Here is a 17,460-nt window from a genome sequence, read left to right as displayed (position 1 = left end):
TAGTGCAAATTAAAAACGAAAACGCCATAATCCTCAGCAAGTAAAACTCACACGAACAACCGATTGGCTCTGACTATACGGTAGTACACTTGAACGCACGCACGCACGGACGGATGCAGCCGGCGCAAGCCGTAAATTTTCCAGGAACAGCAGTTGCGCTGTTCTAGCTGTGTTATACTTTGTCCGCTTCTGGCCGCAGGATGGGGGCCGGATGACTAAAAAACGTTGTGGGCTTGGGCGTAAGTTTTTTCTTTTTCACTCAACACCCCGCCGCAGTGATGTCGTAATCGTCGTTTGACGCGACGCTCGTAATTTTCTGTTCGGGGGTCATATTTTACGCCTAATAGTGTGGTCACTTTCATCATCAGCTGATTTATGTTACAGCCTGCTGGTCCCAACAGACAGTAGTAGTAGAATTGATTTACTCACTTTCCGGCGCACTATCTTCTCCCCTCCCTACTTACCGGTGCCAACGTTTTTATTGAGTTAATTAAAAATGTTGTCACCTCATATTATTTGTAACGGAAGAAACTCTGGTGGAGGAGATACAGAATAATTTGGAGCATGTTTTCAGGAAGGAATAAAATATTTTGTTCGTTAATTTGAATTCAGTGAGAATAGTCGGAACTTGTACTATGGAAACGCCTAAAATAAATCGCGGAACTGGTATCAATTTATTTTGGCATCCAAAGCCGTGATAAGAAGGCAATGCAATAAAAGGATCATTTTTTCCCAATCTGCTTGCAAGGGAGCTTACGAGTGTTGCAACCGACCCGACCGCCAAATAAAACGGTGAGAATCACCTCGAATGTGATAAGCAGGCTGAAGTTCGCTCATTTGCCTTTCTCTACAGAATGGTATTGGAATTGCTGGAAACCCCGACTTTTTTAGTATCATAGCGAAGTTTTTATCAGAACTTTTCGCTGAATCACTCAATGTTCTCATCCGATTTTTTACTATATTACTTGAATATGTCACCATGAGTTGAATTTCATCAACGCGTGGAATATTTCGCAGGATGTCTGTTCATTGTATAAAATCCCTTTTTTCGGTGATACTGCTAAATTTTAGATCGAAGATGGCGTCGAAAAAGAGCAAACGGGAAAAACAATTGTGCAATGAAAATCCGGATCTGTCAATAAGAAAACTTGCGAAATAGCTTGGTTCTCCTGTAGTTTCTATCCGTAATGTTGTTAAATTTTTCGATGCACGTTTGACAACGTCTGAGAGCGGAACAAAAAGCGAATCTCAGGAATCACCAGAAGGACGCGAAAGTGAAGCAAATATTGCAGAACAGACCAGATCTTTCGGTACGTACCGTGGCTTACAAAATAAAAATGTCTTCAACTTTAGTGCACACTTTCAAGCATCGGGAAAGTATGAAACTATACGAAACCGTTATAATAAGCAGAATGTGACGATTAAAATACGGGCTTGCAAGTTGTATCGCGAATATTTGACGGAGTTTTCCTGCGTGATAATGGACCATGAAACTTGTGTACTGGATGAATTTAAGCAGCATACATACAGCGAAACGGTGTTAAGAAGCATTTCAAGACGCAGAAAAAGATCAAGTATAAAAAAAATATTTGGTTTGGCATGCAATATGCAGCCCTGGTCGAGCAAGTCGAAAATTCATCACTACAGGAACGGCAAACAAGAAAATTTACCATGGAGAATGCCCCCTTAATCAAGATGTCGTATCTAAACTCTTTCTCTATCGGAGGAATTTCCGAGTCTTATCAAAAATAGCTCTGAAAAAAAAGAGTTTTTTTGTGATCTTTAACAATTATTTGAAAAAATAATTCGATGGTATGAATTTTTTTTTCAAATAAACCTTATGCTGGCTACAAGGATCACATTCGGACACATTTTTGGGAAACCTTTTCACGCTTTTCATGGAAAATCTACGATTTTCATATAACAGATTTCGTTGAAATTTTTGAAAGTCGTTGATATTCTGTGAAAAGCGTGAAAAGGTTTTCCAAAAATATGTCCGAATGTCATCCTTGTAGCCATCATAAGATTTATTATTTGCAAAAAAAAAATTATATCAACGCATTATTTTTTTAAATAATTGTGAAATTGTGATCTTTCACAACACACTCATTTTTCTGAGCTATTTTTGATAAGACTCGGAAAATCTTCCGAATTTTACAGCCATTTTTGCCCTGCATATAGATAGAAGCTTTTCAAAGGTCTGTATGTTTTTGGTTTTGGCAAATTTTTCAAAATTTCCATCGAAAATTTCCTAAAACCACCCGCGCGCATGGTACCTGGACGATGGCCTTAACTACTAACGAGACCATACTTATATCAGCTATTGCTACGAAAACCAGCTTTTTGTTATAAACTTGTTACATTTTGATGATCGTGGAAAGAAGCGTTTTTGAAGGAATGCTAACATTCCTATTCAGTCATAAGGCTCTCTCACTATTTTGGCTTGATTTGGCATCTTGTCACTGTCACTTGGAATGGTATAAAAAGAAAAGAGTCCATATTCTACCGGAAGAGACGAATCCATCTACCTACCCGAAGTTGTAACCTATCGGTATTGGGTGAAGAGAGAACTCTCTCAATATAAACAACAAGCTACAACTATAGAATTCTTTCAGAAATCTTGGACAAAAGCAGCTAAATCGGTTCCAGAGAAGTCTGCACAGACTCAAAAGTTAGTAGTTTCTTCATGCAGCCTATTTCAGTAATTGTAATCAATTTTAAGGTGACTACTAATGCACAATTAAATGAATAAGAATGCATCATAGATTGAACTAACAGCAAATTTGTCGATTTGGTCGCGAACGAGGAACCTTAGCCCATCTTACAAGGGACTCGAATGGATAATGAATATATGCACTGCCAGCTTAAATCGCATGGAGGAAGCTTTAAGATTATCTCAACTGAACAAGACACACCTTTCCAACGAACAAATCATAAAGCGGGTTTTTAATTAGTATAGCAAGATACCTTTCCGAATGTGTAATTCTATGTGCGTGAGAGACTCTGCTTACGGGTCCACGCAACCCATTTTGTCTTTTCGTAACGACAGTAATTTTTACCTTTTTTTAACTGCACTAAACTATCTTTCAAACAAATCTGGATCAACTTAAAGTCTTTCTGAATCTGTGGGTAATGCGTAGTTTCGATGGGGTCTTCATATTTTTAAATTTTGAGCCTTTATTTTATCATAATTTTTCTCAGTATTGTTATCTTGAAACAATACCTGTATTAGGTTAATATTTGTGTGAGATATTGATTTCTCACACATAACTGGAAAAGTTGTCGACTTTGATTTTATACACCGTTTGTAGGAAGTATTTGATTTTCCTTTTTGCCTTTCTCATATAGAAAGGTTATGCAATCACTGTGAAAACCGACTTTTGAACCGAGGTCCGGAGGGCCGAGCGTCATATACCATTCGACTCAGTTCGTCGAGTACGCAAAATGGCTGTGTGTGTATGTGCGTATGTAACGTTTTTTTGCACTAATTTTTCGGAGATGGCTGAACCGATTTTCACAAACTTAGATTCAAATGAAAGGTCCCATAAAAAATTGCTGAATATTATTTGGATCCGACTTCCGGTTCGGAAGTTATGGGGTAAAATGTGCAAAAAAAAAGGAAATTAAATGTTCTAACTTTTCTCATAGATGGCGCGACCGATTTTAACAAACTTAGGTTCAAATGACAGGTCCTATGGTCCCATGCGTAATTCCTGAATTTCATGCGGATCCGACTTCCGGATCTGGAAATATGGGGTAAAGTGTGTTAAAAATTGTATAACCATCACTTAAAATGGGGAAAAACCTAAAAAAAAATTCTAAATCGACCTCAAATCTTTTACAATTGATAGTTTTTATCAGTTGACGGTCAAACAAACCGATTTCGTTTATTCTTTCAAGAATCGAAGAAAATTATTTTGAAGTATACCACAATATTATATATTATAGTATGATTGATATGAGAAAGGCATCATTACACCATTAGGTGGATGCAAACAGGTTTATGAGAGCTGAAATCGATTTCTGGGAGTTTCTAAAGATCCTTAGAAATGTTTAGAAGATGGTTTGATTGATTCAGTGAATCAACAGGGTGGGCCATAACATTTGACAGAATTGTCAGATCACATACCGGATTGGAAGCGTCATTCCAAGATAACTTTACCATAGAATAGTACACATCAAAAGAACGCGCAGAAATTGTTCAAGTTTACATTTAAAATAACTCCTCAATTGTGGAAGCCAAACGTGCGTTTCGTTATTTAGCCATAATAAATGATTTTGTGATGCCCATTGTTCGTGAAAATGGTTTAAATGGTTACTGGTTTGAACAGGACGGTACAACATGCTATACAACTCGACCAACAATTGATTCGTTACGACCATTATTCCCCAGATCCGAGATCACCCGATTTAACGCAACCAGATTTTTTTGTGGAGCTATTTGAAATCCAAGGTATACGCTGATAAGCCATGAACCATAGCTCAACTCAAAGACAACAAACGTTCTCGGTGTTTCGTGCAGTGAGTCAAAAGTTATTCCGAATGGAAGTCGAGAGGAGAGAAAAAATTCTGCACTCCCACTGTGATACTCAATCGTGCTTCGCAATAAAAAAATCGCTAAAACGTTGAAAATCACCAAATGAACCGTGTATGATATGCTCAAACGTTTCAAGATAAGACCGCAAGCTGAACCAGAAGGTGTTGAGAATCGTCAGAGCAAACCCTGAACTATCAGATAATGAAATCGCACAAAAATACGCTGCTGGTCGCAGTACTGTTCGAAAAATTTATTTGCGTGCAGGATATCGTTCTTATGGAGCCAGCAAGTAATTAAACAGAACGTTGTAGCCAAGTTTCGTCACCAAAATTCAAGTTCGGAAATTGTACCAGCAGGTTTTGACAAAATACCAAGGATACTTGCTCATCGGCGATGAAACCTACGTCAAAAAGGATTTCGGACAGCTTTCTGGCCAAAAATTCTACATGGATATGTTCCTGCGAAGTTTAAGTTTGCTTTTATGCATAAATTTGCCAAAAACTGATGATCTGGCAAGGGATATGCAGCTGCGGAGCAAAGACCAAAGTGTACGTGACGAATAAGACGATGGATTCGAAGCTGTACAAGGAAGAATGCCCCAAAAACCGCGTATTACCTTTCATTAAAGCCCATAAAGATCCCGTGAAGTTTTAAGCAGATTTGACGAGTTGCCACACTACAACCGGAAAGTCATCCAGTGGTAACGAGATAATATATAATATATAATAGTATTGATATTTTTTACCTAAAGTACAGTGAATTACCTTTGTTTTGATGTATTACCCTTATTTGTACGTCAATTCATTACCGAGATACAGATGATTTTATTATTCCGGATTCTCGATGGACATAGCTTTAGAACTAATTGAAATAATCATTTCTCTCTTTGAAATCCTGAATGTTATTGGTAAAAGCAAAGTCCTGGCATTACATTCCTTTTGTGGAATTTGGCCTTTCTGTTTCAACAGACTTCGCAGCCGATTCTTAGTGTACAGAATCATTGCATGGCTAGTAGTATGGATCCTACTGACACTAATACCGTTTTCGTTTATTGATCAGAGCAGCCCGAAAGCTGACCCAGAGTCGCCCAAACAACGTTTGATATGTTTGTTTTAGCAACCTGAGGTCGCTCTAGATTGGACTCCAATCGCGTAGTTTCGCTCTGAAAACTTTCTCGGGTACCACGCATCCAGCCGAGTTTGTTTATTTTATCTTTTTTTCATGAGTTGTTGTTTAGGGCGCGTACCACGTGTTCGTTTTACTCGGAGTCAGAGTAGTCCGCGTCTAGGTTCAAAAACGAAAACGGTATAAGAATCCTTCCAGGTCGGGGCTCGAACATACAATAACTGGCTTGTAAGTCCAGCGTCCTATGCATTGAACCGCCAACCCGGGACAATGTTATTGGTAGATTATCTGAATCAAATACACTGAGGTCTTTTTTTATGCGGTCTTTTTTATGCGGTTTTTTACGCGACTTTTTTATGCGAATTTTCAGAGTTATGCGGTTTTTTTTTATGCGAAGTTTCAGAGTTATGCGGTTATTTTTTATGCGAATTTTCAGAGTTTTTTTTATGCGGTACGTAAATTCGCATAAAAAAAGACTTCAGTGTACACTACAAACGTTAGATTGATCTGCTAGAACCACATCAATTGTACAAGGGTTTCTTATAGAAACTAAACTAGTTGGCCGATTTGGAAATAAAACTGGCTAGAGACCAGCGCAGAGTTCATTGTGAAAAAACTCGTACTTTCTGATCATTTTTCCGGTTATTCCATCTTGTGCGTTTTAATGAATTTCATTTGAGTTTATTTGCTCTTGAACGCATTGAAATTGTAAACATTTTTCAAATGGGATTACATAACGGATGTTACTTTCTCCTATTAGAAAAAAAAAACTCGTTTTAATCCACTTAATGGTGTACGGTGTCCTTTCTCATATTATTCATTTTCTCCTTTACATTCTAGCAGAAATTCCCCGAAATACTACAATTTTTAAAAAGGTTAGAAAAGAGTTTTGAAGATTTCTATTGCACAATACTACTACATTGATATACTACATTTGAATTTAAGTTATTGAAAATCTTTTCAATCATATGTGAGAAAGTGAAGTGAGCTCCATTTTATTACATTTGATTGCTATTGTCGGTACTTCTGGAATCTAAAGCTGGATATCGGTATAGTCGGTTCATTCAACTATACAATAATAAAATCTACAAATTTTTTAAGATTCTCTATGGCAATTTTGGAAAAAAAGTGCCGGTAGTCGGGCTTGGATAAAATTCAGCAAATCATTGCAAACTAGAGAAATTCACTAGCCAATATAAAGAGGTAGCTCATGAAAAAAAAACTCTTGAAATTGACCTTTTTACACTCCGGAACCAGGGGTTCGATCCGAATAAAAATTGGAATACGTTTATGGAATCTTAAAACCTTTCAGTTGAATCTAAGATGGTGAAGATCGGTTTAGCTATCTCCGAGAAAAGTCAGTGATATTATTATCACATTTCTTGTGCATAATAACTCTCTAATTCCGGAACCGGAAGTCGAATCCGAGTGACATTCAGAAACTTTGTATGGGAGCATAAGAAAAAATTGAATCTAAGTTTGTGAAAATCGGTTCAGCCATCTCCCAGAAAATTGAGTGACGATAGTTATCGCACACACATACACATACATACACACATACATTTGTTTAGTTCGTCGAGCCTATTCAAATGGTACGTGACTTCGGCCCTCTGGGCCTCGGTTCAAATGTCGGTTTTTACAGTGGTTGCAAATCAGATACTCAAGGAAAAATACACGAAAAGTGGTCAGATTTTAAACACTTACAGCTCAGTATATTTTGTATCAATTATCAATAGTATATCATTATTTGATTGTAAATATTTCTAAGATTCGATTTGAATCATCAAGCCACGTATTATCAATTGTAAATGATTGAAATTTCGATTAGTAGCGAGCAGTGTCCTATTTTGTCTACTAAAAATCTTCGGCATGTCAGATTTCCCAGCCAAAGACGACGGTTTTGAAGGAGTAAGCGATATATCAGAGGGAAAGTATCGCTCTGATTGGTCAATCGATGCAAAAGCGAAGCTGTTGGAAGCACGCGGATTTATAAATAGAAGCAAAATTATAGCTAACGTTTCAGTCCTACGCGTAACATGCTAGAGGTAGGTTGTTGCTAGACAGTAAGGCAAAAAGTGCCATAAAACGATTTGAAGCTTTAATTGGTATGCTCTGATCTTGTGTCATGCGAGTTCAAATAAAATTCCATGTTATGTCTTTTTCGCCCGAGAAATTTTAAGTGCTTAAAATTAATATTCTAATTTATATAAGATGAACTCGATTGATAATGAGAAAAAGTGTATCGCTTCAACCGAAATCGCAGAATGGCAGAGAAACTTAACGCTATAAAAATAACTGCTTGCATACAAAACTTGAACACAAGCTTGGCGAAGAGAAGCTCAAATATCGAAATCCGTATAGCAAGTATGTACAAAGATATAATTGCATACATTTGGAATATTGGTGTGATTTCGTCGGCTATAAAACAAATACAAATCAAGACAAACAATGATCGGGGTTGGTTCCTAATCAAGACTAATCCAAGCAGACTTTCGTGCAATTGCGGATTCAAAAGTGTGACGATTGATTGAACTGTTTGATTGTAGAACATTAGAAACACAAACCTCAACGCTCAACACAAACCGGTAACTTGTAACCAAAACCCCTAGATTACTTAAAAAGCTTTTTTATTTTCTTATATGTACTAGTAATAATGAATATTTCCTATTTAAACATGTATCGAGATACCCGAAAAATACTTCAATAATAGCGTGCCTATTACGATGTTCTTTTTTGGACATGGGATATCTGTTTAAAGTTTGAATTAAAGGAATATTAGAAAAATTAAACAGAGGCGATTTGGGCCAATAAACCGGGAATGTTTGTCTCTCAAACCGGGAAACTGAGAAATTGAAATCGGAAATCGACTTGCCACCTTATCATTACAAATCTCAGACAACGAGAAGGATTTTCCACAATGTACGAAAAATGCTGCTTGTAATTCAGCTGTTCGTCAAAAAGAACGCCATGATAATAGTGGATCTTTCAGTGAAAGTTTCACGTCGTTGAAATACAAGATAACAATCAGCGGTTCGAGATAACTGCCTTGTGGAATTGATCTTGACCGGCTCCGATCGATTTTCCAGCGATTCCATGTACTTTCTATAGAGAAATGTTCAACTGTTTGGCATTTGGTAGATGTAAAATATTGGAGATAACAGTGTGAAATTTCCTTTTAGATAGGCCCCAACCGGTTCCGTTCACCGCCCGTTTTTTTTTTGCACCCGAACTCTAATTACAAGCCATTAAAACAATGTCACCCGTCGTCGTAACACGCAAACCCACGATTGCAAACTGCTAGGGGTTTGTTTGTTTTTTTGCGTCCCCAGTTGACAAGTGGAGCCGAGCGATAAATAGTAGCCTAACCCCCAGTCCGACGGTGGCCGTGACTTTTTCCAGCCAACTGACCCCCAGCCGTTAGCCGTTAGCCTTGGTGCCCTTGTGACCGTAGTTGGAATTCCAATGCATCCTTGAAGACGACATTAATATATCGATTAGTACTAGTTTCCGCCGTCGCCGACCTGACGACCCAACGGTGCGCCAACGGTGTTTTCCCCTGGCTGCTACTCTACTGTTGTCACAATTCGCTAGCTAATTGTGACTATGTAGCATGCATTAGCGGTAGTTCCTCCACGTGGATCGCTGGGTGAGGTTATGGCTGACCGGACGAAATGCAATGCGGCCTGTGTTCGGTTGTGAAATAGCGAAAACTCATGTCCGTCCGGTCGGTTCCCTGTTATGTATGTATGTATATGCGAGAACCAACGTTTGCATCAGCATTGGGTGAAAAGGGCGGAAGGCTCAGTTGGTCATCGGTTTAGCCTGGGGCTACCGGGGACTACCGGGATTTTATTGTATGCTGTTTCTTCCCACACGCATCCGACAACCTTCGGCAAGGGAGTAGGCAGCCAGCGAAGAAAGCATAAATGAATATTTATATTATTTATTTCTGTACTAACTGTGTGTTTTTATTCTCTATTTTTTTTCTAACTTGCAGACTATCGTGTTCTATTGTCGGTCGGTATAGCAGCAGGAAGCAGAGACGGAGGAACTTGACTTCTCTTTGAACGTAGGACGAGCTACGACGGAGCGGAGCTTTTTCTTTTCGAGCTCGCCAAAATAAAAAGGAATTAGTAGACAGGAAAGCGGTACCGTGTTGTAACATACTGAAACCGTGTGTGTGTGTGTGTGTCTGTGAGTTTAAGGGTGCGGAAGCACCTTTTTCTTCCAAAGAGCAAAGAGTGTCGTAAACAAGCCCGCAAAGGGCGAAGAAATCACAGAGGACTGCAAGAAAAAAAAAGTGCTATTTATTACCGGATATCTTCCGACCGTTTGGATTGCAAAACGGAGTGTGCAGTGTGTGACATTTTTGGCTTCATTTTTGCGCTTTATCCGCATTTGCTGGAGTGCCGGTGCGGTGGTGATCTACTGAAAACCCCAAAACAGTCAGCCCAAAACAAGCCGGTAAAACTGGAGGACGTAAATTAGCAAATTGGTTAACACGCGGCAGCAGTTAAGCGGAGAAAATGGGCAGAAAAAAGATACAGATCTCACGGATAACGGACGAGCGGAACCGACAGGTGAGTGAATCGTGTGTGTGTGTAAGGTTTTGATTATGGGAACTGATTCGATGGCGGTAAAATAAGAATATTCAAGGTTGTTATTTTCGGTCTTTCGATATAGGACATCCTTGAACATGTGTTTTTGTAACTTAGTAGAAAATGACTAAAATTTGTCATGAAATCATCTAACAATGAAACTTTCAAAATCAGTACAATAAAGTTTTACCAACATGGGTCACCGATCTAAGAAGCGCTATTATAGACAACGAAATATATTTCTAACTATTACAAGAAAACCAACTCCTAATTTACCAAGTGTGATAATGCCTTTCTCTTGTCATTCACACTGTCATTTTTTTGATATTTTTTATTAAGATAGTTTTTGACATAAATTTGGGGCTCACTTTTTATACAAATTCATTCAGATTGATTCAGTGCTGCCTTCACTTATTCTGCAACATTCCTCAAACCAGAGGTGGAAATAAGCCCATTTTATGCAGGAAAATGTGAATCAAGATTTTCGATTGTGAATAAGAAAACCGAAGACCGTCAATTACAAAATTGTACACAAAAAATCTTTTAGACAAATTGTACAAATCAAGCGCATACGTTTAATTAATACAACAAACTACTTTGAATCTGTTCGATAAAATACATACCATTCAATATGTGGAATGAATGCCGCAGCCGAGGGGAACACGTAGAAAGTTTCCGTGCAAAAATCAACACATTTGCTCTGAAAGTACCGGCTAAGATTTTATCCGGTTATCCCATTCGAAGTGGAAAAAGAGCAAACAATCATTAAATCGTAATCACTAGCAAAGATGATCGATTATGATCTCTCCAAATAAAGATCACTACTGATCTCATCTTTTTAAGATCAGTTGATCAGTCGATCAAAATCAATACCGATCGGTGGTGATTTTGAGCTACTGTTATCACTGATTCCTGTAAGATCAAATTACTGGACGATTCGATCAGCTTTGATCATTGTGGAAGAAAATCACCACATCAAATAGTGATTATAGCGACAAAAGACTTTGTTTTAAGGAATGTATCGATAAGTAGTTAGCAACATTCAAACAGTAATTACTCTGAAATGGCTTAATTTTTTGCACCGTGTTTTGCGGTGACATGTTTGTTTACATGTCAATAACAGCTGCGCAATCGATTGGTTTCGGTACGATTTATCGTTTCAATGATGAGTCGAATTGATCCGGAAACGCGAAAGAAAATTCTGCACACTTGGTGCTCAGAAAGTGGTGTCACGTACAACGGAATTGCAAAACGGGTGAAAGTGCACCACACCAGTGTCAAAAATATTATCGAGAAGTTCGAAAAGACCCTTTCCATGAAGGATTTGCCCCGATCCGGTAGGAGAACGGGTCCCAGCCAGCCCGGCCGTGGTTGAGTACATCAAGAAAAACCCATCGGCGTCGACGCGGGATTTGGCCAAGCAGTTCAACAACAGCATCGGGATGATTCAACGGATCAAAGTTCGGAACTCTCTGGAAACGTACAAGAAACAGAAGGTGCCGAAAAAGTCCCTGGTACAGCAAGTTCAGGCCATGACAAGAGCGCGATGCATCCTGATCGACGACGAAACCTACGCCAAGGAAGACTCTCGAGCGCTGCCCGGACCGCAATATTATACGAAATCGGTGTACCAGGACCTGGACGACACTGACACCATGGTGGCGATGGAAAAGTTTGGGTAGAAGGTGTCGGTCTGGCAAGCAATTTGTACCTGTGGTTTGCGGTTGTCTATTTTCTTCACGAAGGGCACAATTAACGCCAAGGTGCACGAGGAAGAATGTTTGAAGAAGAGAATGCTGCCACTGTACAGAAAGTATAAGGCTCCTCCTCTCTTCTGGCCGGATTTGGCTTCAGCCCACTACGCCAACTCCGTTCTACAGTGGTTGTCAAAAAATAATGTACAATTCGTGGAAAAGGACATCAACCTACCGAACTGCCCGGATCTTCGGCCAATTGAAAGGTATTGGGCAATCGTCAAGCGGCACTTTCGGAAGGAAGGTACAGTGTCCCAAAACATGCAGGAGTTAAAAAAAACAGCTGTGGACAGCTGCCACCAGGAAAGTCACAAAAGTAACTGTGCAGAATTTAATGAAGAATGTCAAGTCCAAAGTGCGAGCGTTTCACAGAAACTAGGATTTTCTTCAATATAATCAGTGAAATGCATAAAAATGTAGTTTTTCTACAATATATCGAAAACTGATGTCAAAATAGTTTTTTTTTCGCTTTTTTATTCAATAATCAATGTTGCTAACTACTTTTCGATACACTCCTTACTTCCAGCTGGTTGACGCTGATGATGATGTTTATGCACTATCTAGATTAAACCCAATGAAACGCGCTATTTGACAGCGTTTCAATGGTGCGCTTGAATTGGCGTAGTCAAATCCTGCACTCCTGTTACTTCTGAGTATGATATTCAAGCTAAATAGGGTAATATTAATCCACTCCATAGCACGCTTTGTGATTGAACATGTTTTTATTATCGTTATAATTGTTATTCATCGCAGCGTGTATGTTAATGTTGATGATTTTACTCCACCATGACGGTATTACTGAATAAATTTCAAATACATCACGAAACATAGAAATTCGATGCAACCGACGAAATAAACTCACTTAACGAGCCTAAAATTATTGATATCGGATAATCCATATCCGAGATAATAACAATTATTTTTATTTACTGTGAATCAAAAACTTTGCTTATTTCCACCCCTGCCTCAAACCATAAGTATCAGCAATAATACATTCGGACTTGATCATATGATCTTCGAGATCGATCCACTATTCAATATTACAATTAAACAAACGTAAAATTATTGAAATCGTATAAAAAATTCGTAAAATCGCTAAAAAAAAAAATATTTTTGTTTTTTATTCGAGTGTTGATAATTTGGTTCTATTTGATCATTAAAATGACTCTGAAAAAAAAAGAAAAAAAAAATGCTTTCTGAAAAAAAAATGAAATTTTTCGTCAAATGCTTAAAACAGTTATGCTATTCTTTAACAAATAAACATATTTTAATGAAACTTTCACAGATCGTAAATAATATAATAAACTTAAACTGATTGTACAAAAATTATACGAAAAATGTTTTCATATTTTTCTATACAATTTATGATAATAATTGATTTTTTTCAATGATCTGAACGTTTTAAAAATCGAGAGAAAAATATCATAACACAATGGAACATCGTAGAATCTACCTCCATTGAAAAAATTGTGGGCCAGCAATTGATTCAAGACTTGTGACGAAAAATATGACTTCCAGCATGGTGTTTTCATATGCGCCGGGTGTTGCGAAGCGCGCATTTGTCAACACTCATGTAATTTTCCAATACACGTTGACAAATTTGCTTCAACACTGCCTAAGTTTATTAAAATCGGTTCAGCCATCTTTGAGAAAATATAACGGAAAAAATCAACGCGCTCTGTCGGTTACGTCACTTATGCCATTATATCTCCGGAACCAGAAGCGACAGCCATTGGATCTTTGAGTTTGGCTCATCAGTAGTATTCAAACGAGCCTAAGTTTCATTCATTGAAAAAATTGAGTAGTAATAAAACAATGCGTTTTGTCGGTTACGTCACTTATACCATCATATCTCCGGAACCAGAAGTCACAGCCATTTGATCTTCGAACTAGATCATTAGCCCAACAGTAGCTTTCAAACGAGCAATTCGATTCAGCCATCGCCGAATTCGTTGGATGGTGCACGCACATACACACAGAGACACTTTCCGATCTCGTCGAGCCGCGTCGAATGATATATGACAATATGCGTCTCCGAGGATCCGTTCGAAAATTGGTACTATTACCTTTCTACGTACTATTACCTTTCTACGTACTATTACCTATCTACGTCACTTATATGATTATGCCTCCGGAACCAGAAGTGATATTTGAGCTTGACCAATGGCCCAATAGTAGATTCCAAACGAGCCTAAGCTTGTTGAAAACGATTCAGTCATCTTCGAGGAAATTGAGTGATAGAATCTTTGAAATGTGCATACACATACACACAGACATTTTCCGATCTCGCGTCAGAGTCGAGTGGTTTATAGCACTAGGGGTCTCTGAAGCTTCGATAAACATTCGGGTTTCTCAGCAATTCTATTACCTTTCTATAGAGAAAAGCAAAAACCCAAGAATTGTTTCTCGGTAACCGGTTGCCCTGATAATATTATTTGAATATATTGGTTTGAAAGCGAGTTACAAAATAGTTTCTCATCGTTATATACGTTCATTTTATTATTTTCTATAGTAGTTTAGTAGATAGTTTTCACCAAAAAATCATTTCGCCAAAAGTCGTTTCGCCGAATGCCATTTCGCCGAAAGTAGTTTCGCTAAAAGGGAATACATCGAATACGGATCAGAGTCATGTCGCCGAAAGCCGTTTCGCCGAAAGTCATTTCGCCGAAAGGGTCATTTCGCCGAATGTCATTTCACCGAAAGCCATTTCGCCGAACGGGTCATTTCGCCGATTCCTGCAATTGTCTTGATGTATTCGAAAATACCCTTTCGGCGAAACGACTTTTGGCGAAATGGCATTCGGCAAAACGACTTTCGGCGAAATGGCTTTCGGCAAAATGACCCGCTCCCATCGAATATATCACGCCTCAAATTTCATGAAATTTCCTAAATCGAATTTTTTTTTATGCCGAATGTCTCAGAATTACATTAAAAGTCGTGATTTAGTGTCATCTCGAATTTTTTTTTGAAATCGACATTCGGGGACAAAAATAATCTCAGAATTTTTCCTAGTAAGTCGATTTTTTACAAAAAATTGTATCGAGTCGAGTTTTTCAAAATAATATAACCATAAAATTTCATGACATCTTACAACCGCAGTATTAGAAACGTTTTTCTTCTTTTCTGTACTTGAATCGAATATATGTAATCGAAAATATTCAAACAATAACTCACAAATTCATTTTTTAATGATTGAAATGTATATGGATTTGTTCACTTTTATTTGACAATTCGAACCGAGCCAGTCAAAATCTAGTACCACATTGTTAGGATCTCGATCACGTTGTCGAAAGCGATTCGAATCGACTTCAAAACTAATCGTTTCAAGAAACTCGATTCGAGATGCATTATTAATTTCGTACTAGATCGAAGTAGTCCGATTCGAGCGAAATACAGAATAAAGACTGTCCCAGAAAGTGTGGACGCACTTTGATTTCGCTGTAAATAATTCACAAGTGTTAGATATTCAAATTTTATTCGATATACTGATAATATTAGACTACAACAACAGAATATTATTCTCAACATTTGCTACTTAGCCATGGTACACTAGCTGGCGCACCTTCTTGCGAACGTTCCTCATTGAATTCCGTACAGACTTCTTGGTGACAAGTTTTGACACTTTTTGCCTTTCTCATATAGAAAGGTTATGCAATCACTGTGAAAACCGACTTTTGAACCGATGCCCGGAGGGCCGAGTGTCGACTACCATTCGACTCAGTTCATCGAGTACGCAAAATGTCTGTGTGTGTGTGTGTGTGTGTGCGTATGTGTGTATGTAACGTTTTTTTGCACTAACTTTTCTCGGAGATGGCTGAACCGATTTTTACAAACTTAGATTCAAATGAAAGGTCTTGAGGTCCCATACAAAATTCCTGAATATTATTTGGATCCGACTTCCGGTTCGGGAGTTATGGGGTAAAATGTGCAGAAAAAAGAAAATATGTGTTCTAACTTTTCTCATATATGGTGCGACCGATTTTCACAAACTTAGGTTCAAATGAATGGTCCTGTGGTCCCATGCGTAATTCCTGAATTTCATGCGGATCCGACTTCCGGTTCCGGAAATATAGGGTAAAGTGCGTTAAAAATTGTACACCATCACTGAAAATGGGGAAAACCATAAAAAAAATTCTAAATCGACCTCAAATCTTTTCCAATTTGATAGTTTTTATCAGTAGAAGGTCAAATAAACCGATTTCGGTTATTCTTTTAAGAATCGAAGAAATTTTTTTTTTAGTATTATATATGATAGTATGATTGATATGAGAAAGGCATCATTACACCACTAGGTGGATTAAAACAGGTTTTTCCAATCTTTTTCGAACTGTTGAATGGTTTCGGCTGCCGAGACATGTTTCCTAAGATGTGCCTTCGTTAATGACCAAAATTCCTCAATTGGTCGAAGTTGTGGGCAAGTTGGTGGATTCGTGTCTTTTGGGGCGAAAGTCACATTTTTGGTTGTATACCATTCTACCGTTGAATTCGAGTAGTGGCAAGAAGCAAGATCTGGCCAGAAGACAACAGGATCCTTGTGGCTTCGAATCATGGGTAGAAGTCGTTTTTGTAAACATTCCTTGATGTATATTTCGCTGTTCATTGAAGCAGTGGTGATGAAGGGTTTCGAAATTATACCGCAGCTACAAATTGCTTACCAGACCATAGCTTTCTTGCCAAATTTTTCGACTTCGATCGATGTCTCGGACTGGTTTAACACTTGCCCTTCTCGCACCGTAGATTATTGTGGTCCCGGCAGGGATTTGTAATCGAGTTTCACGTAGGTTTCGTCGTGCATGATTGTGCAGTTCAAATTTCCAGCAAGAATCGTATTGTACAGCTTTCGAACCCTCGGCCTGATCGATGCTTCTTGTTTCGGACTACGTTTTGGTTGTTTCTGCTTCTTATAGGTTCGAAGATTCAAACGTTCTTTAGCACGAAGAACATTTGACTTCAAAGTGCCCACTTTTTTGGCCACATCCCGAGCTGAAACCTCCTTCTTTTGCTCGAACGCCTTCAGTATACGTTTATCCAACTGAGGATTAGCAGGATTTATTTTTTTCGACCCGTTTTCGGTTTATCCTCAGAGGTGTTATCCTCACCGAACTTCCTGATTGCATTTCGCGCGGCTTTTTCACTTACTCCTTCCATCTTTGCTATCTTTCTCAGTGAAAGTCCGCGTTCTGTGCACAATTTGTACACAATTTTTCGACGTTGTTCTGCTGAAAGTCCACGCATTTCGAAACAAACTAATGAAAACGAATAAACAACTGCACAAGTGGTTAGAGAAGAGGGTAAACAACAGGACGCAGCCATAAATATTGACAGATTCTGAACCATTGCGAAATGGCAGCGGTTTTTGGTTGCGTCCATACTTTCTGGGACAGTCTTTAGGGGTGGTAATTTATTCGTGTTGAGGTCGGTTATGAACATCGCGTGGAGGTTTTCA

The 17,460-nt window shown here is 38.4% G+C and overlaps 1 protein-coding gene across 13 annotated transcripts in view; it reads left to right on the top strand.

Annotated features, from left to right (window-relative positions):
- Positions 1-17,460, top strand: part of LOC131436757 (myocyte-specific enhancer factor 2) — a 186,775-nt gene that overhangs the window by 154,067 nt on the left and 15,248 nt on the right. For 12 of the 13 annotated variants that reach the window (XM_058605656.1, XM_058605657.1, XM_058605655.1 and 9 more), the window contains one exon: positions 9,660-10,242. In XM_058605656.1, coding sequence (XP_058461639.1) covers positions 10,189-10,242 — 54 coding nt within the window. In that variant the 5' untranslated portion in view covers positions 9,660-10,188. Of the gene's footprint in view, positions 1-1,291; positions 1,311-9,659; positions 10,243-17,460 lie in introns of those variants that run through there. The other variant, XM_058605651.1, reaches the window with a different exon arrangement.

This window comes from Malaya genurostris, chromosome 3, assembly GCF_030247185.1.
Source record: "Malaya genurostris strain Urasoe2022 chromosome 3, Malgen_1.1, whole genome shotgun sequence".
NCBI lineage: Eukaryota > Metazoa > Arthropoda > Insecta > Diptera > Culicidae > Malaya > Malaya genurostris.
Note: the sequence above shows the minus strand (reverse complement) of the source record. Positions and strands in the feature narration are given on the sequence as shown.